General features: G+C 47.6%; 1 protein-coding gene across 10 annotated transcripts in view; it reads left to right on the top strand.

The window, feature by feature from the left end:
- The window catches only part of LOC128704294 (serine/threonine-protein kinase tousled-like 2), a 159,678-nt gene that overhangs the window by 59,836 nt on the left and 76,610 nt on the right, over window positions 1-23,232 (top strand). For 2 of the 10 annotated variants that reach the window (XM_070103168.1, XM_070103164.1), the window contains exon 1: window positions 22,762-22,821. The exons of 2 other annotated variants lie outside the window; for them this stretch is intronic. In XM_070103168.1, the coding sequence (XP_069959269.1) occupies window positions 22,800-22,821 (22 nt within the window). In that variant the 5' untranslated portion in view covers window positions 22,762-22,799. Of the gene's footprint in view, window positions 1-22,286; window positions 22,455-22,482; window positions 22,626-22,758; window positions 22,822-23,232 lie in introns of those variants that run through there. 6 more of the 10 variants (XM_070103165.1, XM_070103171.1, XM_070103169.1 and 3 more) reach the window with 6 other exon arrangements.

Raw genomic sequence — 23,232 nt, 5'->3', positions numbered from 1 at the left:
TACATAACCAACCTGACGCTCGTTGGCCACACGCTCTACATAACCAACCTGACGCTGGTGGGCCACACGCTCTACATAACCAACCTGACGCTGGTTGGCCACACGCTCTACATAACCAACCTGACGCTGGTGGGCCACACACTCCACATAACCAACCTGACGCTGGTGGGCCACACACTCCACATAACCAACCTGACGCTGGTGGGCCACACGCTCTACATAACCAACCTGACGCTGGTGGGCCACACGCTCTACATAACCAACCTGACGCTGGTGGGCCACACGCTCTACATAACCAACCTGACGCTGGTGGGCCACACGCTCTACATAACCAACCTGACGCTGGTGGGCCACACGCTCTACATAACCAACCTGACGCTGGTGGGCCACACGCTCTACATAACCAACCTGACGCTGGTGGGCCACACGCTCTACATAACCAAGGGACTTTCCAAGTGGCCGGTGGAGTGTCGTCCAATCTTGTACAAGCGATGTGTATCATGTGTCAGTAAATTCTGAATTCTAATTCCCGGTAGTGAGGGAAGTCTAGGGTGACCAGACAGCAAGTATCACACACACACACCCACTACACTACATACACCTATATATACTCGTGCATTCTCGTACATGCATTTACGCTCACAAGCATATACACGCACCTGTATACAATGCAGATGTATACATATGCTCATCAACACATATACATATGCGACTCTCCTTCAAATTTGCCTTTTCAAAGTGTCCCTTTGAATAGTAAAAGGTTCGGGACTACTGTCTACTAAATTAGTGAATTGAAACTCAATACTTGGCGACACGTTTTTACAGTAATATTAAGGTGTTGTATACGTGTCATATTCACGTAAATCCAGGAATAACTAGAAGGTACATGAGTACACAGGAATACGTGGGAAAGACAGATATCAGTTTACTTAGAAGTCCTCAGCGAGTCTGTCTACTGAGAAGAACTGTCTACTTCTATCTAGACTAAAAACCATCGTGTATTATTTAGGTGTGTGAGTCAAGAACAGAGCTTGATTAAGATTTTGTAGGTCCCTGGGCTACAGGTACTGTAAGGACTCTGGGCTGCAGGTACTGTGAAGACCCTGGGATGCAGGTACTGTGAGACCCCTGGGCTACAGGTACTGTGAGACCCCTGGGCTACAGGTACTGTAAACATCCTGGGCTGCAGCCCTGGAGGCCCTCCAGGTGGTGGAGGACCCTGAGCTGCAGCCCCTGGAGGCCCTCCAGCTGGTGGAGGACCCTGGGCTGCAGCCCCTGGAGGCCCTCCAGCTGGTGGAGGACCCTGAGCTGCAGCCCCTGGAGGCCCTCCAGCTGGTGGAGGACCCTGAGCTGCAGCCCCTGGAGGCCCTCCAGCTGGTGGAGGACCCTGAGCTGCAGCCCCTGGAGGCCCTCCAGCTGGTGGAGGACCCTGAGCTGCAGCCCCTGGAGGCCCTCCAGCTGGTGGAGGACCCTGGGCTGCAGCCCCTGGAGGCCCTCCAGCTGGTGGAGGACCCTGAGCTGCAGCCCCTGGAGGCCCTCCAGCTGGTGGAGGACCCTGAGCTGCAGCCCCTGGAGGCCCTCCAGCTAGTGGAGGACCCTGGTCTGCAGCCCCTGGAGGCCCTCCAGCTAGTGGAGGACCCTGGTCTGCAGCCCCTGGAGGCCCTCCAGCTAGTGGAGGACCCTGGTCTGCAGCCCCTGGAGGCCCTCCAGCTAGTGGAGGACCCTGGTCTGCAGCCCCTGGAGGCCCTCCAGCTAGTGGAGGACCCTGGGCTGCAGCCCCTAAAACTCTTGCCTTAATCCCGCCGTGGACAACAACAGAATAACAGTCATAAGTATAAAGTAATGACATGAAAGGAGGTGATGTGTTACCCACAGTTTGAAGACTAAGACGCTTGTGCAACATTTTGGGAATCTTTATTGAGGAAACGTTTCGCCAGCCAGTAGCTTCTTCAGTCTAATACAGAGAAGAACGGTGAAAGATGAGGAGGATCTTGAGGTTATCAGTCTCTCAACCTGGAGTCGATGGGTTCAATCCGTCAATCCGTCTTCGATCCATGATTGATGGATGGAACACATTGACTCCAGGCTGAGGGGACTTATTACCTCAAACTCCTCATCTTTCTCCGTTCTTCTCTATATTGGACTGAAGAAGCCACTGGCTGACGAAACGTTTCCTCAGTAAAGATCCCAAAATTTAGCATGTCTCATTCTTAACGAAAGAAGTGTCAGGGCAGGCATAGGTAGTGGGGTACAACAAGGATCAGTGCTTGGACTGCTGTTTCTGATATATGTAAATTATCTGCCGGGGGGGGGCAGTGAATCATATGTGTCATTGTTTATGTATGATGTATAATCAGTAAGGGACACAACGAGAAGAGGAGACAGGAAGAGCACTAACATGATTGGCCGGAAAGATGGCTGTTAGAATTCAGTCCTTATAAATGCAGAGTAATGAGAATATGAGAGGTGGGGAGAATGAGTATGAGAATAGGAGAATGAGAATAGGAGAGGTGGTGAGTAGTGAGAATATGAGAGGTGGGGAGAATGAGTATGAGAATAGGAGAATGAGAATGAGAATAGGAGAGGTGGTGAGTAGTGAGAATATGAGAGGTGGGGAGAATGAGTATGAGAATAGGAGAATGAGAATGAGAATAGGAGAGGTGGTGAGTAATGAGAATAGGAGAGGTGGGGAGAATGAGTATGAGAATAGGAGAATGAGAATGAGAATAGGAGAGGTGGTGAGTAATGAGAATAGGAGAGGTGGGGAGAATGAGTATGAGAATAGGAGAATGAGAATAGGAGAGGTGGTGAGTAATGAGAATAGGAGAGGTGGGGAGAATGAGTATGAGAATAGGAGAATAGGAGAATGAGAATAGGAGAGGTGGTGAGTAATGAGAATAGGAGAGGTGGTGAGAACGAGAATGGAACTCTGAGAGGTGAGACCAGTAGACAACACAGGAGAAGAAAGGTGTGAGAGTAAACATTACATCAAGCATATCACTAGAAGCATAAATCAACTGCAGTAATTTAACAGCGTGTGCAAAACCCGCTAACCTAATAACAGATCTCAGGAAGCTTAATGGTCTTCCCCAAGATGCGACCCACGACAGTCTATTAGCACCCAGGTCCCGTCAAGGGAGGTTCCTTGATGCTGGTGAGGGGCTCTTGATCTAGGGAATTGGATCTGTGCTCCAGTTCCCCGAACTGAGCTTGAATGCCTTCCATCCCCCCCCACATGCGCTGTATAATCCTACGGGTTTAGCGCTCCCCATGATTATAATAATAATAATAGCGCCCAGGTACCTACTTACTGCTAGGTGGACAGGGGCAGCAGCTGTAAGGTGGCTAACACCAGGTACCTACTTACTGCTAGGTGGACAGGGGCAGCAGCTGTAAGGTGGCTAACACCAGGTACCTACTTACTGCTAGGTGGACAGGGGCAGCAGGTGTAAGGTGACTAACACCAGGTACCTACTTACTGCTAGGTGGACAAGGGCAGCAGGTGTAAGGTGACTAACACCAGGTACCTACTTACTGCTAGGTGAACATGGGCAGCAGGTGTAAGGTGGCTAACACCAGGTACCTACTTACTGCTAGGTGGACAGGGGCAGCAGCTGTAAGGTGGCTAACACTAGGTACCTACTTACTGCTAGGTGGACAGGGGCAGCAGGTGTAAGGTGACTAACACCAGGTACCTACTTACTGCTAGGTGGACAAGGGCAGCAGGTGTAAGGTGACTAACACCAGGTACCTACTTACTGCTAGGTGGACAGGGGCAGCAGGTGTAAGGTGACTAACACCAGGTACCTACTTACTGCTAGGTGGACAGGAGCAGCAGGTGTAAGGTGACTAACACCAGGTACCTACTTACTGCTAGGTGAACATGGGCAGCAGGTGAAAGGTGACTAACACCAGGTACCTACTTACTGCTAGGTGGACAGGGGCAGCAGGTGTAAGGTGATTAACACCAGGTACCTACTTACTGCTAGGTGGACAGGGGCAGCAGGTGTAAGGTGACTAACACCCAGGTACCTACTTACTGCTAGGTGGACAGGGGCAGCAGGTGTAAGGTGACTAATACCAGGTACCTACTTACTGCTAGGTGGACAGGGGCAGCAGGTGTAAGGTGACTAATACCAGGTACCTACTTACTGCTAGGTGAACATGGGCAGCAGGTGTAAGGTGACTAACACCAGGTACCTACTTACTGCTAGGTGAACATGGACATCAGGTGTAAGGTGACTAACACCAGGTACCTACTTACTGCTAGGTGGACAGGGGCAGCAGGTGTAAGGTGGCTAACACCAGGTACCTACAAGTGGACATGGTCAGCAGGTGTAACGTGACTAACACCAGGTACCTACTTTCTGCTAAGTGGACATGGTCAGCAGGTGTAAGGTGACTAACACCCATGGTCAGCAGGTGTAAGGTGACTAACACCCATGGTCAGCAGGTGTAAGGTGACTAACACCCATGGTCAGCAGGTGTAAGGTGACTAACACCCATGGTCAGCAGGTGTAAGGTGACTAACACCCATGGTCAGCAGGTGTAAGGTGACTAACACCCATGGTCAGCAGGTGTAAGGTGGCTAACACCCATGGTCATCAGGTGTAAGGTGACTAACACCCATGGTCAGCAGGTGTAAGGTGACTAACACCCATGGTTAGCAGGTGTAAGGTGACTAACACCCATGGCCAGCAGGTGTAAGGTGACTAACACCCATGGTCAGCAGGTGTAAGGTGGCTAACACCCATGGTCATCAGGTGTAAGGTGACTAACACCCATGGTCAGCAGGTGTAAGGTAACCTAACAATCGTTTCCACTGGTCTGGGGACTGAACCCCTGGTCTTTCACTTATAAACTGAGGTCTCTACCAATTGACTAACGAACACGGGGACTTAGGAAATCATTTTTGCTGTCTGAGGATGTGAAGAAGAAGGAACTAGGCGAGAAGGTGACGGAAACCATACACAGTTTAAAGAGTAGATATGATCGCACTCTGGAGGCCAGAAATCGTAAAGTCTGTCGATCATATATAAAAGACTGGGCCAGGAGCTGTAAATCGACACAAGTAAATACATTTAGGTGGTTACAGCTGTAAGTCTGTGATCAGGAAGTGGAATGACATATATGAGGGCTTGGTAAAGGCAAACTTTATACACAGTACCCATCGTACCCATTCTCGAAGCTGTGGGATATGTTATATGACCCAGCGTACCTATTCTCGAAGCTGTGGGATATGTTATATGACCCAGCGTACCTATTCTCGAAGCTGTGGGGTATGTTATATGACCCATCGTACCTATTCTCGAAACTGTGGAATATGTTATATGACCCAGCGTACCTATTCTCGAACCTGTGGGATATGTTATATGACCCATCGTACCTATTCTCGAAGCTGTGGGATATGTTATATGACCCAGCGTACCTATTCTCGAAGCTGTGGGATGTTATATGACCCATCGTACCTATTCTCGAAACTGTGGGATATGTTATATGACCCAGCGTACCTATTCTCGAACCTGTGGGATATGTTATATGACCCATCGTACCTATTCTCGAAGCTGTGGGATATGTTATATGACCCATCGTACCTATTCTCGAACCTGTGGGATATGTTATATGACCCAGCGTACCTATTCTCGAAGCTGTGGGATATATGGTCCACAAGGTTTAAACTACTCTGTTATAAGTTTATTTAGGTACAGTTGTACACAGTTTTGGACAATAGCAAGTGTGCATAATAACATGTGTAAATTACGTATTTCCATTGGAGTGACTGCCTACGGTCAGAGGCGGAGCAGGGAGCCGCTGACTCGACCCCTGCAACCACAAATGGGTGAATACTGGGGTACGGAACTTTGCTTGAAGAGCCGGCTGCCAGATTTCACTTACCACTCACCAGTAAGGTCTGAGACGTTCATGGTGGGTAGATCTAGCAGGCTTCTAGATCTACTGTAGATCTAGCAGGCTTCTAGATCTACTGTAGATCTAGCAGGCTTCTAGATCTACTTTAGATCTAGCAGGCTTCTAGATCTACTGTAGATCTAGCAGGCTTCTAGATCTACTGTAGATCTAGCAGGCTTCTAGATCTACTGTAGATCTAGCAGGCTTCTAGATCTACTGTAGATCTAGCAGGCTTCTAGATCTACTGTAGATCTAGCAGGCTTCTAGATCTTCTGTAGCACTACGTACCTAAACACACACACACACACACATACTCACACACACACACACACACACACACACACACACACACACACACACACACACACACACACACACACACACACACACACACACACACACACATACACACACAGTGCAGCCAAACACTCTAAATCAAAACACCCATGCCACATCCAATGCCCCCACCCACTACATTACAAACTCCACCCCCACAGCAACAACCCATAGTTCCTTACCAGGTCTCCCACTTCCCCAACCCCAATATACCTCCCAGACCACAGTCTTAGAAAAGAAGTTGAAGGTGTGGTATACAAATGCAGATGGAATAACAAACAAGTATGAGGAGTGGCACGAAAGAATCAAAGAGACATCCCCAGACATAATAGCACTCACAGAAACAAAACTCACCAGAATAATAACAGATTCAATCTTTCCATCTGGATATCAAATCCTCAGGAAAGACAGAGGGAGGAGAGGGGGAGGAGGAGTTGCACTGCTCATTAAAAACCAGTGGGGTTTTGAGAAAATGGAAGGAATGGATGGCATGGGCGAAAGGGACTACTTAGTAGGAACAATCCAGTCTGAGGGACATAAGGTGATAATTGCAGTAATGTACAACCCACCACAGAACTGCAGGAGGCCAAGAGAAGAATACGATGAGAGCAACAGAGCAATGATCGACACACTAGCCGAGGTGGCCAGGAGAGCACACATGGGGGGAGCAAAGTTACTAGTTATGGGTGATTTCAATCACAAGGAGATTGACTGGGAAAACCTGGAGCCCCATGGGGGTCCCAAAACATGGAGAGCCAAGATGATGGATGTGGTACTGGAGAACCTCATGCATCAACATGTTAGAGACACTACCAGAGAGAGAGGAGAGGATGAACCAGCAAGGTTGGACCTTGTATTCACCATGAATAGTTCGGACATCGAGAGTATCATGTATGAAAGGCCCCTGGGAGCTAGTGATCATGTGGTTCTGTGCTTCGACTACATAGTTGAGCTCCAAGTGGAGAGAGTAGCAGGAATAGGCTGGGAAAAAACAAACTACAAAAGGGGGAACTACTCAGGCATGAGGAACTTCCTTCAAGACATTCAGTGGGAGAGGGAACTGACAGGAAAACCAGTACAAGAAATGATGGACTATGTAGCAACAAAATGCAAGGAGGCAGAGGAGAGGTTTGTTCCCAAGGGAAACAGAAATAATGGGAAGAACAGAACGAGTCCTTGGTTCACCCAAAGGTGTAGGGAGGCAAAAACTAGGTGTACTAGAGAACGGAAAAGGTACAGAAGACAGAGAACTCAGGAAAATAAAGAAATCAGCCGAAGAGCCAGAAACAAATATGCACAGATAAGAAGGGAGGCTCAGAGACAATATGAAAATGACATAGCATCAAAAGTAAAGATTGACCCGAAGCTGTTGTACAGCCACATCAGGAGGAAAACAACAGTCAAGGACCAGGTAATCAGACTGAGGAAGGGTGATGGGGAATTCACAAGAAACGACTGAGAGGTATGTCAGGAGCTCAACACAAGATTTAAAGAGGTATTTACAGTGGAAACCAATGGGACTCCAAGAAATCAGAACAGGGGGGCACACCAGCAAGTGCTAGATGAGGTACATATAACCAAGGAGGAGGTGAAGAAGCTGCTATGCGAACTTGACACCTCAAAGGCGGTGGGACCAGACAACATCTCTCCATGGGTCCTTAAAGGGGAGCAGAGATATTGTGTGAGCCATTAACAAAGATCTTCAACACATCATTTGAAACTGGGCAACTCCCTGAGGTATGGAAAATGGCAAATGTAGTCCCAATTTTTAAAAAGGGAGACAGACATGAGGCACTAAACTACAGACCTGTATCACTAACGTGTATAGTATGCAAGGTCATGGAGAAGAGCATCAGGAGGAGAGTGGTGGGGCACCTGGAAAGAAACAAGTGTATAATTGACAACCAGCACGGTTTCAGGGAAGGAAAATCCTGTGTCACAAACCTACTAGAGTTTTATGACAAGGTGACAGAAGTAAGACAAGAGAGAGAGGGGTGGATCGACTGCGTATTTTTGGACTGCAAGAAGGCCTTCGACACAGTTCCTCACAAGAGGTTACTGCAAAAGCTAGAGGACCAGGCACACATAACAGGAAAGGCACTGCAATGGATCAGAGAATATCTGACAGGGAGGCAACAACGAGTCATGGTACGCGACGAGGTGTCAGAGTGGGCGCCTGTGACAAGCGGGGTTCCACAGGGGTCAGTCCTAGGACCTGTGCTGTTCTTGGTATACGTGAACGACATAATGGAAGGGATAGACTCAGAAGTGTCCTTGTTTGCAGATGATGTGAAGTTAATGAGAAGAATCAAATCGGACGAGGATCAGGCAGGACTACAAAGAGACCTGGACAGGCTACAAGCCTGGTCCAGCAACTGGCTCCTTGAATTTAACCCTGCCAAATGCAAAGTCATGAAGATTGGGGAAGGGCAAAGAAGACCACACACACAATATAGTTTAGATGGCCAAAGACTGCAAACCTCACTCAAGGAAAAAGATCTGGGGGTGAGTATAACACCGAACATATCTCCTGAGGCGCACATCAATCAGATAACTGCTGCAGCATACGGGCGCCTGGCAAACCTACGGATAGCGTTCCGATACCTCAGTAAGGATTCGTTTAAGACTCTGTATACCATCTACGTCAGGCCCATACTGGAGTATGCAGCACCAGTTTGGAATCCACACCTAGTCAAGCACGTCAAGAAATTAGAGAAAGTGCAAAGGTTTGCAACAAGACTAGTCCCAGAGCTACGGGGATTGTCCTATGAAGAAAGGTTGAGGGAAATCGGCCTGACAACACTGGAGGCCAGGAGGGTCAGGGGAGACATGATAACGACATATAAAATACTGCGCGGAATAGACGAGGTGGACAAAGATGGGATGTTCCAGAGATGGGACACAGACACAAGAGGTCACAATTGGAAGTTGAAGACTCAGATGAATCAAAGGGATGTTAGGAAGTATTTCTTCAGTCATAGAGTAGTCAGGCCATGGAATAGCCTAGAAGGTGATGTGGTAGAGGCAGGAACCATACATAGTTTTAAGGCGAGGTATGATAGAGCTCATGGGGCAGGGAGAGAGAGTACCTAGTAGCAATCAGCGAAGAGGCGGGGCCAGGAGCTGTGACTCGACCCCTGCAACCACAAATAGGTGAGTACACACACACACACATACACACACACACACACACATATATACACACACACACACACATACACACACATACACACACACACATACACATACACACACATACACACACACACAGACACACACACACACACTACTAGTGACCTAGTAGCGATCAGTGAAGAGGCGGGGCCAGGAGCTCGGACTCGACCCCTGCAACCTCAACTAGGTGAGTACACACACACACACACATACACACATACACACACACACACATACACACACACACACACACACACACACACACACACACACACACACACACACACACACACACACACACACACACACACACACACACACACACACAATTTTCAGAGAATAGGGGGGTACTCGAAGGGGAGAAACCGACCAATCAAGCTGATTCTCAGGACGGAAACAGTGCGGAACAGGATCCTCGAAGAGAAACCACGATTGAAATACTCGGAAGAGTACAAGAGGGTGTTCCTAGACAGAGACAGAACAAAATCAGAACGACAGCAGCTGAGGGAGAGGACAAAAAAGCGAAAGGAGCTAGGAAAAGAGACAAGGATGGAACCAGCAGAGGTCAGTCAGAGCAGAACAGAACAGCAAGGGCAAGCACACACACAACTATTCTCAGAACCATACAACCTATCACACCATCCCAACACACACTACAATCCATACCCACAGCCTCCACCCAACACCGAGCTATAGAATCCCACAGTATGCCACCAGGTCTCCCACCCTCACAGGCCCCCCAAACCACAGTGTTGGAAAGGAAACTGAAGGTATGGTACACAAACGCTGATGGAATAACAAATAAGTGGGAGGAGTGGCATGAAAGAGTCAAAGAGGCATCACCGGACATCATAGCTCTCACAGAAACCAAGCTTACAGGTATGATAACAGATGCCATCTTTCCAATGGGATACCAAATCCTGAGGAAAGACAGAGGGAACAAGGGGGGGTGGAGGAGTGGCATTGCTGATCAAAAATCGCTGGAATTTTGATGAGCTGGAGAGAGGAGACAGCGGAGAAGAAAGTGATTACATAGCGGGAACGCTTCACTCTGGAGGTCCCAAGGTGGTAATAGCAGTGATGTATAACCCACCACAGAACAGCAGGAGGCCAAGGCAAGAGTACGACGAGAGCAATAGAGCGATGGTTGACACACTGGCTAGAGTGGCCAGAAGAGCTCATGCATGCAGGGCAAAGCTCCTGATCATGGGTGACTTTAACCACAAGGAGATCGATTGGGAGAACTTGGACCCACATGGGAGCCAAGATACATGGAGGGCTAAGATGATGGAGGTGGTACTGGAAAACTTCATGTGCCAACACGTAAGGGACACTACAAGAGAGAGAGGAGAGGATGAACCAGCAAGGCTGGACTTAGTATTCACCTTGAGTAGTGCAGATATCGAGGACATCACATATGAAAGACCCCTTGGGGCCAGTGACCATGTGGTTTTAATTGCGTTTGTGGTCACAGTGGTGCCTGTGCTAACCTTCCTATGGTGTAGAAATATACCTAGTTGGATGAATCTTATTGTGGCTAGCTGGTCTAGTGGCTAACGCGACGGGCTGGAGTTTTGGGACTCTATGACCGCAGGTTCAATCCCGGCCGGGGGTATGGTTTATTTGCAATCGTGTCATTACGATTTCTTAAGTCAAGTCAAGAAGGCTCCTGTTCCTGATTCTTAAGCTTCGAATACACAGTAGAGCGAGTGAGAATCAAGAGCATAGTGGTCGTGACAGTGAGAATCAAGAGCGTAGTGGTCGTGACACAGTGAGAATCAAGAGCGTAGTGGTCGTGACAGTGAGAATCAAGAGCGTAGTGGTCGTGACACAGTGAGAATCAAGAGCATAGTGGTCGTGACACAGTGAGAATCAAGAGCATAGTGGTCGTGACACAGTGAGAATCAAGAGCGTAGTGGTCGTGACACAGTGAGAATCAAGAGCGTAGTGGTCGTGACAGTGAGAATCAAGAGCATAGTGGTCGTGACACTGAGAATCAAGAGTGTAGTGGTCGTGACAGTGAGAATCAAGAGCGTAGTGGTCGTGACAGTTAGAATCAAGAGCGTAGTGGTTGTGACAGAGTGAGAATCAAGAGTGAAGTGGTCGTGAAAGTGAGAATCAAGAGCGTAGTGGTCGTGACACAGTGAGAATCAAGAGCGTAGTGGTCGTGACACAGTGAGAATCAAGAGCATAGTGGTCGTGACACAGTGAGAATCAAGAGCGTAGTGGTCGTGACAGTGAGAATCAAGAGCGTAGTTTACCTGGAGTTTACCTGGAGAGAGTTCCGGGGGTCAACGCCCCCGCGGCCCGGTCTGTGACCAGGCCTCCTGGTGGATCAGAGCCTGATCAACCAGGCTGTTGCTGCTGGCTGCACGCAAACCAACGTACGAGCCACAGCCCGGCTGATCCAGAACTGACTTTAGGTGCTTGTCTAGTGCCAGCTTGAAGACTGCCAGGGGTCTGTTGGTAATCCCCCTTATGTGTGCTGGGAGGCAGTTGAACAGTCTCGGGCCCCTGATACTTATTGTATGGTCTCTTAACGTGCTAGTGACACCCCTGCTTTTCATTGGGGGGATGGTGCATCGTCTGCCAAGTCTTTTGCTTTCGTAGTGAGTGATTTTCGTGTGCAAGTTCGGTACTAGTCCCTCTAGGATTTTCCAGGTGTATATAATCATGTATCTCTCCCTCCTGCGTTCCAGGGAATACAGGTTTAGGAACCTCAAGCGCTCCCAATAATTGAGTTGTTTTATCTCCGTTATGCGTGCCGTGAAAGTTCTCTGTACATTTTCTAGGTCGGCAATTTCACCTGCCTTGAAAGGTGCTGTTAGTGTGCAGCAATATTCCAGCCTAGATAGAACAAGTGACCTGAAGAGTGTCATCATGGGCTTGGCCTCCCTAGTTTTGAAGGTTCTCATTATCCATCCTGTCATTTTTCTAGCAGATGCGATTGATACAATGTTATGGTCCTTGAAGGTGAGATCCTCCGACATGATCACTCCCAGGTCTTTGACGTTGGTGTTTCGCTCTATTTTGTGGCCAGAATTTGTTTTGTACTCTGATGAAGATTTAATTTCCTCATGTTTACCATATCTGAGTAATTGAAATTTCTCATCGTTGAACTTCATATTGTTTTCTGCAGCCCACTGAAAGATTTGGTTGATGTCCGCCTGGAGCTTTGCAGTGTCTGCAATGGAAGACACTGTCATGCAGATTCGGGTGTCATCTGCAAGGGAAGACACTGTGCTGTGGTTGACATCCTTGTCTATGTCGGATATGAGGATGAGGAACAAGATGGGAGCGAGTACTGTGCCTTGTGGAACAGAGCTTTTCACCGTAGCTGCCTCGGACTTTACTCTGTTGACGACTACTCTCTGTGTTCTGTTAGTGAGGAAATTATAGATCCATCGACCGACTTTTCCTGTTATTCCTTTAGCACGCATTTTGTGCGCTATTACGCCATGGTCACACTTGTTGAAGGCTTTTGCAAAGTCTGTATATATTACATCTGCATTCTTTTTGTCTTCTAGTGCATTTAGGACCTTGTCGTAGTGATCCAATGGTTGAGACAGACAGGAGCGACCTGTTCTAAACCCATGTTGCCCTGGGTTGTGTAACTGATGGGTTTCTAGATGGGTGGTGATCTTGCTTCTTAGGACCCTTTCAAAGATTTTTATGATATGGGATGTTAGTGCTATTGGTCTGTAGTTCTTTGCTGTTGCTTTACTGCCCCCTTTGTGGAGTGGGGCTGTCTGTTGTTTTTAGTAACTGTGGGACGACCCCCGTGTCCATGCTCCCTCTCCATAGGATGGAAAAGGCTCGTGATAGGGGCTTCTTGCAGTTCTTGATGAACACAGAGTTCCATGAGTCTGGCCCTGGGGCAGAGTGCATGGGCATGTCATTTATCGCCTGTTCGAAGTCATTTGGCGTCAGGATAACATCGGATAGGCTTGTGTTAATCAAATTTTGTGGCTCTCTCATAAAAAATTCATTTTGATCTTCGACTCTCAGTCTGGTTAGCGGCTTGCTAAAAACTGAGTCATATTGGGACTTGAGTAGCTCACTCATTTCCTTGCTGTCATCTGTGTAGGACCCATCTTGTTTAAGTAGGGGCCCAATACTGGACGTTGTTCTCGATTTTGATTTGGCATAGGAGAAGAAATACTTTGGGTTTCTTTCGATTTCATTTATGGCTTTTAGTTCTTCCCGCGATTCCTGTCTCCTAAAGGATTCTTTTAGCTTAAGTTCGATGCTTGCTATTTCTCTGACCAGTGTCTCCCTACGCATTTCAGATATATTGACCTCTTTTAGCCGCTCTGTTATTCTTTTCCGTCGCCTGTAAAGGGAGCGCCTGTCTCTTTCTGTTTTACATCTACTCCTCCTTTTTCTTAGAGGAATAAGCCTTGTGCATACATCGAGTGCCACCGAGTTAATCTGTTCTAGGCATAAGTTGGGGTCTGTGTTGCTTAGTATATCTTCCCAGCTTATATCGGTTAGGACTTGGTTTACTTGGTCCCACTTTGTTTTTGTTATTGAAGTTGAATTTGGTGAATGCTCCCTCGTGACTAATCTCATTATGTCGGTCTGGGGCTCCGCGCATACATGACTGAACCTCAATTATGTTGTGATCTGAGTATATTGTTTTTGATATGGTGACATTTCTTATCAGATCATCATTGTTAGTGAAGATGAGGTCTAGTGTATTCTCCAGTCTAGTAGGCTCTATTATTTGCTGGTTTAAATTGAATTTTGTGCAGAGATTTAAAAGCTCGCACGAGTGTGAGTTTTCATCAGAGCTGCCTCCTGGTGTTATTACTGCAACAATATTATTTGCTATATTCCTCCATTTTAGGTGCCTTAAGTTAAAATCCCCCAGGAGCAAGATGTTGGGTGCAGGAGCTGGAAGGTTTTCCAGACAGTGGTCAATTTTTAACAGCTGTTCCTGGAATTGCTGGGATGTTGCATCCGGAGGCTTGTAGACTACCACAATGACTAGGTTTTGGTTCTCGACCTTTACTGCTAAAACTTCCACTACATCATTTGAGGCATTTAGCAGTTCTGTGCAAACAAGTGACTCTGCAATGTACAGGCCAACCCCCCCCCCCTTTTGCCTGTTCACTCTGTCACATCTGTATAGGTTGTAACCTGGGATCCATATTTCGTTGTCCAAGTGATCCTTTATGTGGGTCTCAGTGAAAGCCGCGAACATTGCCTTTGCCTCTGCAAGCAGTCCACGGATGAAAGGTATTTTGTTGTTTGTTGCTGGCTTTAGACCCTGTATATTTGCAAGGAAGAATGTTATCGGACTGGTGGTATTGTTGGTACTGGGGGGGGGGGGATTTTTTTCCGGCATTAGTATCTGTATCTGTTGGTTTGGAGTGGAGGCCATCGACTGTGGTTCCACTCCAGGAATGACTGGATTTGGTGTACGATTTCTGCCATTTCCTGCCAGTTTTTTTTCCTTCCTGGCACTAAAAAACCTCTCCCTCTTGAGTGGCTGTGGCTACCCAGGTTTTCCCATGGCCTGGATGTTTTGTATCTTTTTGTTCCCTTTAGATGGTATGCCTGGCAATTTAAGTTATAGCACAGTCTGTGGTAGTGGTCGTGACACAGTGAGAATCAAGAGTGTAGTGGTCGTGACAGTGAGAATCAAGAGCGTAGTGGTCGTGACAGAATGAAGAGCGTAGTGGTCGTGACAGAGTGAGAATCAAGAGTGTAGTGGTCGTGACAGAGTGAGAATCAAGAGTGTAGTGGTCGTGACAGTGAGAATCAAGAGCGTAGTGGTCGTAACACTGAGAATCAAGAGCATAGTGGTCGTGACAGTGAGAATCAAGAGCGTAGTGGTCGTGACAGTGAGAATCAAGAGCGTAGTGGTCGTGACAGAGAGAATCAAGAGCGTAGTGGTCGTGACAGTGAGAATCAAGAGCGTAGTGGTCGTTACACAGTGAGAATCAAGAGCGTAGTGGTCGTGACAGTGAGAATCAAGAGCATAGTGGTCTAGACAGTGAGAATCAAGAGCGTAGTGGTCGTGACAGTGAGAATCAAGAGCGTATTGGTCGTGACAGAGTGAGAATCAAGAGCGTAGTGATCGTGACAGTGAGAATCAAGAGGGTAGTGGTCGTGACAGTGAGAATCAAGAGCGTAGTGGTCGTGACAGTGAGAATCAAGAGCGTAGTGGTCGTGACAGGGAGAATCAAGAGCGTAGTGATCGTGACAGTGAGAATCAAGAGCGTAGTGGTCGTGACAGTGAGAATCAAGAGCGTAGTGGTCGTGACAGTGAGAATCAAGAGCATAGTGGTCGTGACAGTGAGAATCAAGAGCGTAGTGGTCGTGACAGAGTGAGAATCAAGAGCGTAGTGATCGTGACAGTGAGAATCAAGAGCGTAGTGGTCGTGACAGTGAGAATCAAGAGCGTAGTGGTCGTGACAGAGTGAGAATCAAGAGCGTAGTGGTCGTGACAGTGAGAATCAAGAGTGTAGTGGTCGTGACAGTGAGAATCAAGAGCGTAGTGGTCGTGACAGTGAGAATCAAGAGCGTAGTGGTCGTGACAGTGAGAATCAAGAGCGTACTGGTCGTGACAGTGAGAATCAAGAGCGTAGTGGTCGTGACACAGTGAGAATCAAGAGCGTAGTGGTCGTGACAGTGAGAATCAAGAGCGTAGTGGTCGTGCCAGAGTGAGAATCAAGAGCGTAGTGGTCGTGACAGTGACAATCAAGAGTGTAGTGATCGTGACAGTGAGAATCAAGAGCGTAGTGGTCGTGACAGTGAGAATCAAGAGCGTAGTGGTCGTGACAGTGAGAATCAAGAGCGTAGTGGTCGTGACAGTGAGAATCAAGAGCGTAGTCGTCGTGACAGTGAGAATCAAGAGCGTAGTGGTCGTTACACAGTGAGAATCAAGAGCGTAGTGGTCGTGACAGTGAGAATCAAGAGCGTAGTGGTCGTGACAGTGAGAATCAAGAGCGTAGTGGTCGTGACACAGTGAGAATCAAGAGCGTAGTGGTCGTGACAGTGAGAATCAAGAGCGTAGTGGTCGTGACACAGTGAGAATCAAGAGCGTAGTAGTCGTGACAGAGAATCAAGGGCGTAGTGGTCGTGACAGAGTGAGAATCAAGAGCGCAGTAGTCGTGACAGTGAGAATCAAGAGCGTAGTGGTCGTTACACAGTGAGAATCAAGAGCGTAGTGGTCGTGACAGTGAGAATCAAGAGCATAGTGGTCGTAACAGTGAGAATCAAGAGCGTAGTGGTCGTGACAGTGAGAATCAAGAGCGTAGTGGTCGTGACACAGTGAGAATCAAGAGCGTAGTGGTCGTGACACAGTGAGAATCAAGAGTGTAGTGGTCATGACAGTGAGAATCAAGAGCGTAGTGGTCGTGACACAGTGAGAATCAAGAGCGTAGTAGTCGTGACAGAGTGAGAATCAAGAGCGTAGTGGTCGTGACACAGTGAGAATCAAGAGCGTAGTAGTCGTGACAGTGAGAATCAAGAGCGTAGTGGTCGTTACACAGAGAATCAAGAGCGTAGTAGTCGTGACACAGTGAGAATCAAGAGAGTAGTGGTCGTGACACAGTGAGAATCAAGAGTGTAGTGGTCGTAACACAGTGAGAATCAAGAGCGTAGTTGTCGTGACACAGTGAGAATCAAGAGTGTAGAGGTCGTGACACAGCGAGAATCAAGAGTGTAGTGGTCGTGACAGTGAGAATCAAGAGCGTAGTGGTCGTGACACAGTGAGAATCAAGAGTGTAGTGGTCGTGACACAGTGAGAATCAAGAGCGTAGTGGTCGTGACACAGTGAGAATCAAGAGCGTAGTGGTCGTTACACAGTGAGAATCAAGAGTGTAGTGGTCGTGACAGTGAGAATCAAGAGCGTAGTGGTCGTAACACAGTGAGAATCAAGAGTGTAGTAGTCGTGACAGAGTGAGAATCAAGAGTGTTGTGGTCGTGACACTGAGAATCAAGAGTGTTGTTGTCGTGACAGAGTGAGAATCAAGAGTGTAGTGGTCGTGACACTGAGAATCAAGAGCATAGTGGTCGTGACACAGTGAGAATCAAGAGTGTAGTGGTCGTGACCCATTGAGAATCAAGAGCGTAGTGGTCGTGACAGTGAGAATCAAGAGTGTAGTGGTCGTGACCCATTGAGAATCAAGAGCGTAGTGGTCGTGACAGTGAGAATCAAGAGTGTAGTGGTCGTGACCCATTGAGAATCAAGAGCGTAGTGGTCGTGACAGTGAGAATCAAGAGTGTAGTGGTCGTGACAGTGAGAATCAAGAGTGTAGTGGTCGTGACTGTGAGAATCAAGAGTGTAGTGGTCGTGACCCATTGAGAATGAAGAGCGTAGTGGTCGTGACAGTGAGAATCAAGAGTGTAGTGGTCGTGGCACAGTGAGAATCAAGAGCGTAGTGGTCGTGACACAGTGAGAATCAAGAGCGTAGTGGTCGTGACACAGTGAGAATCAAGAGTGTAGTGGTCGTGACACAGTGAGAATCAAGAGTGTAGTGGTCGTGGCACAGTGAGAATTAAGAGTGTAGTGGTCGTGACAGAGTGAGAATCAAGAGTGTAGTGGTCGTGGCACAGTGAGAATCAAGAGCGTAGTGGTCGTGACAGAGTGAGAATCAAATGCGTAGTGGTCGTGACAGTGAGAATCAAGAGCGTAGTGGTCGTGACAGAGTGAGAATCAAGAGTGTAGTGGTCGTGACAGTGAGAATCAAGAGTGTAGTGGTCGTGACAGTGAGAATCAAGAGTGTAGTGGTCGTGACCCATTGAGAATCAAGAGCGTAGTGGTCGTGACACAGTGAGAATCAAGAGCGTAGTAGTCGTGACAGAGTGAGAATCAAGAGCGTAGTGGTCGTGACACAGTGAGAATCAAGAGCGTAGTAGTCGTGACAGAGTGAGAATCAAGAGCGTAGTGGTCGTTACACAGAGAATCAAGAGCGTAGTAGTCGTGACACAGTGAGAATCAAGAGCTTAGTGGTCGTGACACAGTGAGAATCAAGAGTGTAGTGGTCGTAACACAGTGAGAATCAAGAGCGTAGTGGTCGTGACACAGTGAGAATCAAGAGTGTAGAGGTCGTGACACAGCGAGAATCAAGAGTGTAGTGGTCGTGAGAGTGAGAATCAAGAGCGTAGTGGTCGTGACACAGTGAGAATCAAGAGTGTAGTGGTCGTGACACAGTGAGAATCAAGAGCGTAGTGGTCGTGACACAGTGAGAATCAAGAGCGTAGTGGTCGTTACACAGTGAGAATCAAGAGTGTAGTGGTCGTGACAGTGAGAATCAAGAGCGTAGTGGTCGTAACACAGTGAGAATCAAGAGTGTAGTGGTCGTGACAGAGTGAGAATCAAGAGTGTAGTGGTCGTGACACTGAGAATCAAGAGTGTTGTTGTCGTGACAGAGTGAGAATCAAGAGTGTAGTGGTCGTGACACTGAGAATCAAGAGCATAGTGGTCGTGACACAGTGAGAATCAAGAGTGTAGTGGTCGTGACCCATTGAGAATCAAGAGCGTAGTGGTCGTGACAGTGAGAATCAAGAGTGTAGTGGTCGTGACCCATTGAGAATCAAGAGCGTAGTGGTCGTGACAGTGAGAATCAAGAGTGTAGTGGTCGTGACCCATTGAGAATCAAGAGCGTAGTGGTCGTGACAGTGAGAATCAAGAGTGTAGTGGTCGTGACAGTGAGAATCAAGAGTGTAGTGGTCGTGACTGTGAGAATCAAGAGTGTAGTGGTCGTGACCCATTGAGAATGAAGAGCGTAGTGGTCGTGACAGTGAGAATCAAGAGTGTAGTGGTCGTGGCACAGTGAGAATCAAGAGCGTAGTGGTCGTGACACAGTGAGAATCAAGAGCGTAGTGGTCGTGACACAGTGAGAATCAAGAGTGTAGTGGTCGTGACACAGTGAGAATCAAGAGTGTAGTGGTCGTGGCACAGTGAGAATTAAGAGTGTAGTGGTCGTGACAGAGTGAGAATCAAGAGTGTAGTGGTCGTGGCACAGTGAGAATCAAGAGCGTAGTGGTCGTGACAGAGTGAGAATCAAATGCGTAGTGGTCGTGACAGTGAGAATCAAGAGCGTAGTGGTCGTGACAGAGTGAGAATCAAGAGTGTAGTGGTCGTGACAGTGAGAATCAAGAGTGTAGTGGTCGTGACAGTGAGAATCAAGAGTGTAGTGGTCGTGACCCATTGAGAATCAAGAGCGTAGTGGTCGTGACACAGTGAGAATCAAGAGCGTAGTGGTCGTGACACAGTGAGAATCAAGAGTGTAGTGGTCGTGACACAGTGAGAATCAAGAGTGTAGTGGTCGTGGCACAGTGAGAATTAAGAGTGTAGTGGTCGTGACAGAGTGAGAATCAAGAGTGTAGTGGTCGTGGCACAGTGAGAATCAAGAGCGTAGTGGTCGTGACAGAGTGAGAATCAAATGCGTAGTGGTCGTGACAGTGAGAATCAAGAGCGTAGTGGTCGTGACAGAGTGAGAATCAAGAGTGTAGTGGTCGTGACAGAGTGAGAATCAAGAGTGTAGTGGTCGTGACACAGTGAGAATCAAGAGTGTAGTGGTCGTGACACAGTGAGAATCAAGAGTGTAGTAGTCGTGACAGTGAGAATCAAGAGTGTAGTGGTCGTGACAGTGAGAATCAAGAGTGTAGTGGTCGTGACAGAGTGAGAATCAAGTGTAGTGGTCGTGACAGTGAGAATCAAGAGCGTAGTGGTCGTGACAGTGAGAATTAAGAGCGTGAATGTCGTGACAGTGAGAATCAAGAGCATGGAGGTCGTGACAGTGAGAATCAAGAGCGTAGAGGTAGTAACAGTGAGAATCAAGAGCGTGGAGGTCGTGACAGTGAGAATCAAGAGCATGGAGGTCGTGACAGTGAGAATCAAGAGCGTAGAGGTAGTGACAGTGAGAATCAAGAGCGTAGAGGTAGCAACAGTGAGAATCAAGAGCGTGGAGGTCGTGACAGTGAGAATCAAGAGCATGGAGGTCGTGACAGTGGGAATCAAGAGCGTGGAGGTCGTAACAGTGAGAATCAAGAGCGTGGAGGTCGTAACAGTGAGAATCAAGAGGGTGGAGGTCGTGACAGTGAGAATCAAGAGCATGGAGGTCGTAACAGTGAGAATCAAGAGCGTGGAGGTCGTAACAATGAGAATCAAGAGCGTGGAGGTCGTAACAGTGAGAATCAAGAGCGTGGAGGTCGTGACATAATCAAGAGCGTGGAGGTCATGTACTCTGGTCGTCCTTATGAAAATGGGATACGGTATTGCATATATAATAATTAAATACAAAAATTACCCCCTCCCCTCCCCCTCTCCCCTCCCCTCCCCCTTCTCCCCTCCCCCCTCTCCCATCCCCCTCTTCCATCCCCCTCTTCCATCCCCCTATCCCCCCTCCCCTCTTCTTCCTCTGTGGAAATCCTGGAACTATGACACTGAGGGGGAGTTTGTGCTGGGGGGAGAGGGTGTTGTGTATTAAAGATGTGAGAGAGAGAGAGAGAGAGAGAGAGAGAGAGAAGCTATAGACAAGTGAGAGAGAGCAAGTTATAGGCAAGTGAGAGAGAGCAAGTTATAGACAAGTGAGAGAGAGAGAGAGAGAGAGAGAGAGAGAGAGAGAGAGAGAGAGAGAGAGAGAGAGAGAGAGAGAGAGAGCAAGTTATTGGCAAGTGACAAAGTTATAGAGAAGTGAGAGAGAGAGAGAGAGAGAGCAAGCTATAGACAAGTGAGAGAGAGCAAGTTATAGGCAAGTGAGAGAGAGCAAGTTATAGACAAGTGAGAGAGAGCAAGTTATAGACAAGTGAGAGAGAGAGAGAAAGCTATAGACAAGTGAGAGAAAGCAAATTATAGGGAAGTGAGAGAGAGCAAGTTATAGGGAAGTAAGAGAGCAGGTTATAGGCAAGTGAAAGAGGAAGTTATAGGCAAGTAAGAGAGAGCAAGTGATAGGCAAGTGAGAGAGAGCAGGTTATAGGGAAGTGAGAGAGAGCAAGTTATAGAGCAAGTGAGAGAGAGAGAGAGAGAGAGAGAGAGAGAGAGAGAGAGAGGGGAGGGAGATCTGAGGATGGGTAGGGTCAGGGGGGGAGGCCGCACCCGCCGCCAAGCGCCCACTGGCTATATAGACCACCTGGTTATAGAGGCCGCTGGTGGGGGATTGTAGTGTGTCCCTCTTCTCTCTCTTAGTCTCCCCCCACTCTCCCCCTCCCACCCTCACCGCCATGTTGAAACCTCACCTTCTAACCCCCACCATTTTCCCCCCCACCAACCTCACACCCCAAAACCTCACGGAAATATAGAGGCAAAAGGGAAAAAATCTATGAGTTTTTTTTTTTGAGGGAAGGTTCACATATTGGTGTAGGTGAACCTCCGCTTGTGTTCACACGGTTGCTTGTCTGCCTGTGTCTGCCATGTTGGCTCTCCCTCACCTCCTTAAAACTCTTGTGACAATGGAGAATAACACTGTAATAATATTACAAGAACCTATAACATTGATTGAGTCTTCTTGCTGTATTTTAATGGAGTCTTGCCTGAAAGTACATCACCAAGTGTATGTCTCTCTCCTGACCTGGATATTCTTATATATGAGAGTAAAGACCTTCTGGTCTATACTTAGAAGTCTTAAGTATATTGACATAAAGTCTATAAGATAGTCTATAATGAAGATATTTATATTATATTATTTATTTTATGTGTTGAAGAAGGTGAATGAAATGAGCATGTTAAGAAGCCCGGGGCGGCTCTTTCCACTCATTATCTCCCACCATTATCACCCACTTGATCGTTTATTTTGAGAATGACAATTCCCACAAGCAGGAGGTTGATATTTTTGTTTAAAACACAAGAAATAATGCTAAATATGAGAGGATAGGTGGATATTCCCGTTTTCTATGCGAAGGTTTGCCGGCTGTGGTGTTTCATACTCCTCATTGTTGACGACGGACCGATTGAAGATTTTGCAATTTTTCATCGATTTTGTATGAGTGCGAAATATCTTATCGGGTTATTATAGACTCTCGGAGGGACCTGCTACTATGAAGTAATGGACTGCGTATATACTACGCCGAAATGTCGTTGGGTAAGTTGAATATTCTGCCAATAACACGTCGAATCGATGACTAGCGGGACCAGAGTTAGTAAACATTCGCTTTTCCCCAGCCTTATCTTGGCCGTAGAAAAGCATTATCAATGTCCTGATGAGCGATAAACCTGGCCGCAAGACTCCAAAATGGACAGACCGTGGACGCAAGTGAGTCAGAGGCCTCCAACAGTTTTAATTTAAGGTTGAAAAGTGGAGGTTTTGAGCGCGAGAGGAAGGCGAGTGTGTGTGTGTGTAATGGACGAGGTGTCTCTCCCTCGGCCTCACTCTCTCACTCCCATTTTCACACTCCACCCTCCTCTTTCTTCCCTCTACTCAACACTTATGGCCTCTCTGGCTTCCTATGGTAGGCACTCACATTTCCCAGGGTGGTATTCTAGCCGAGGGGGTTAAAATATGTGGTTACATGTGATAAAAGTCATGCGGGTTGAAGTCAAGTTGTTGCTGATAAGATGGTTCTTGCTAATATTTCTAAGGTGATTATTGTTGGGGTATTGTGGGTGCTGTGCCCCCCAGGGCCAGGTGGGTAGTGTCTCCTGGGCTACCCAGTGGCTGTACCAGCTGTACAACCTGGGGAATAGCAGTAATGTGTGTGTCTGTGTGTGTGTAGCAAGGACCAAAATGGAAATAAGTCACTTTGACTTTTTTGGGGGATGTCCTAGATAATTTGCATGTATGTTACTATATGTCAGCATTGGTGTAAGTGTATTTATGTGTACCTGTATCTAAATAACCTTACTTACTAGTAGTAGTGTCC

The sequence above is a fragment of the Cherax quadricarinatus genome, chromosome 84 (genome assembly GCF_038502225.1).
Source record: "Cherax quadricarinatus isolate ZL_2023a chromosome 84, ASM3850222v1, whole genome shotgun sequence".
Classification (NCBI taxonomy): domain Eukaryota; kingdom Metazoa; phylum Arthropoda; class Malacostraca; order Decapoda; family Parastacidae; genus Cherax; species Cherax quadricarinatus.
The sequence above is the reverse complement of the archived record's forward strand: the minus strand, read 5'-3'. Positions and strand labels throughout refer to the sequence as shown.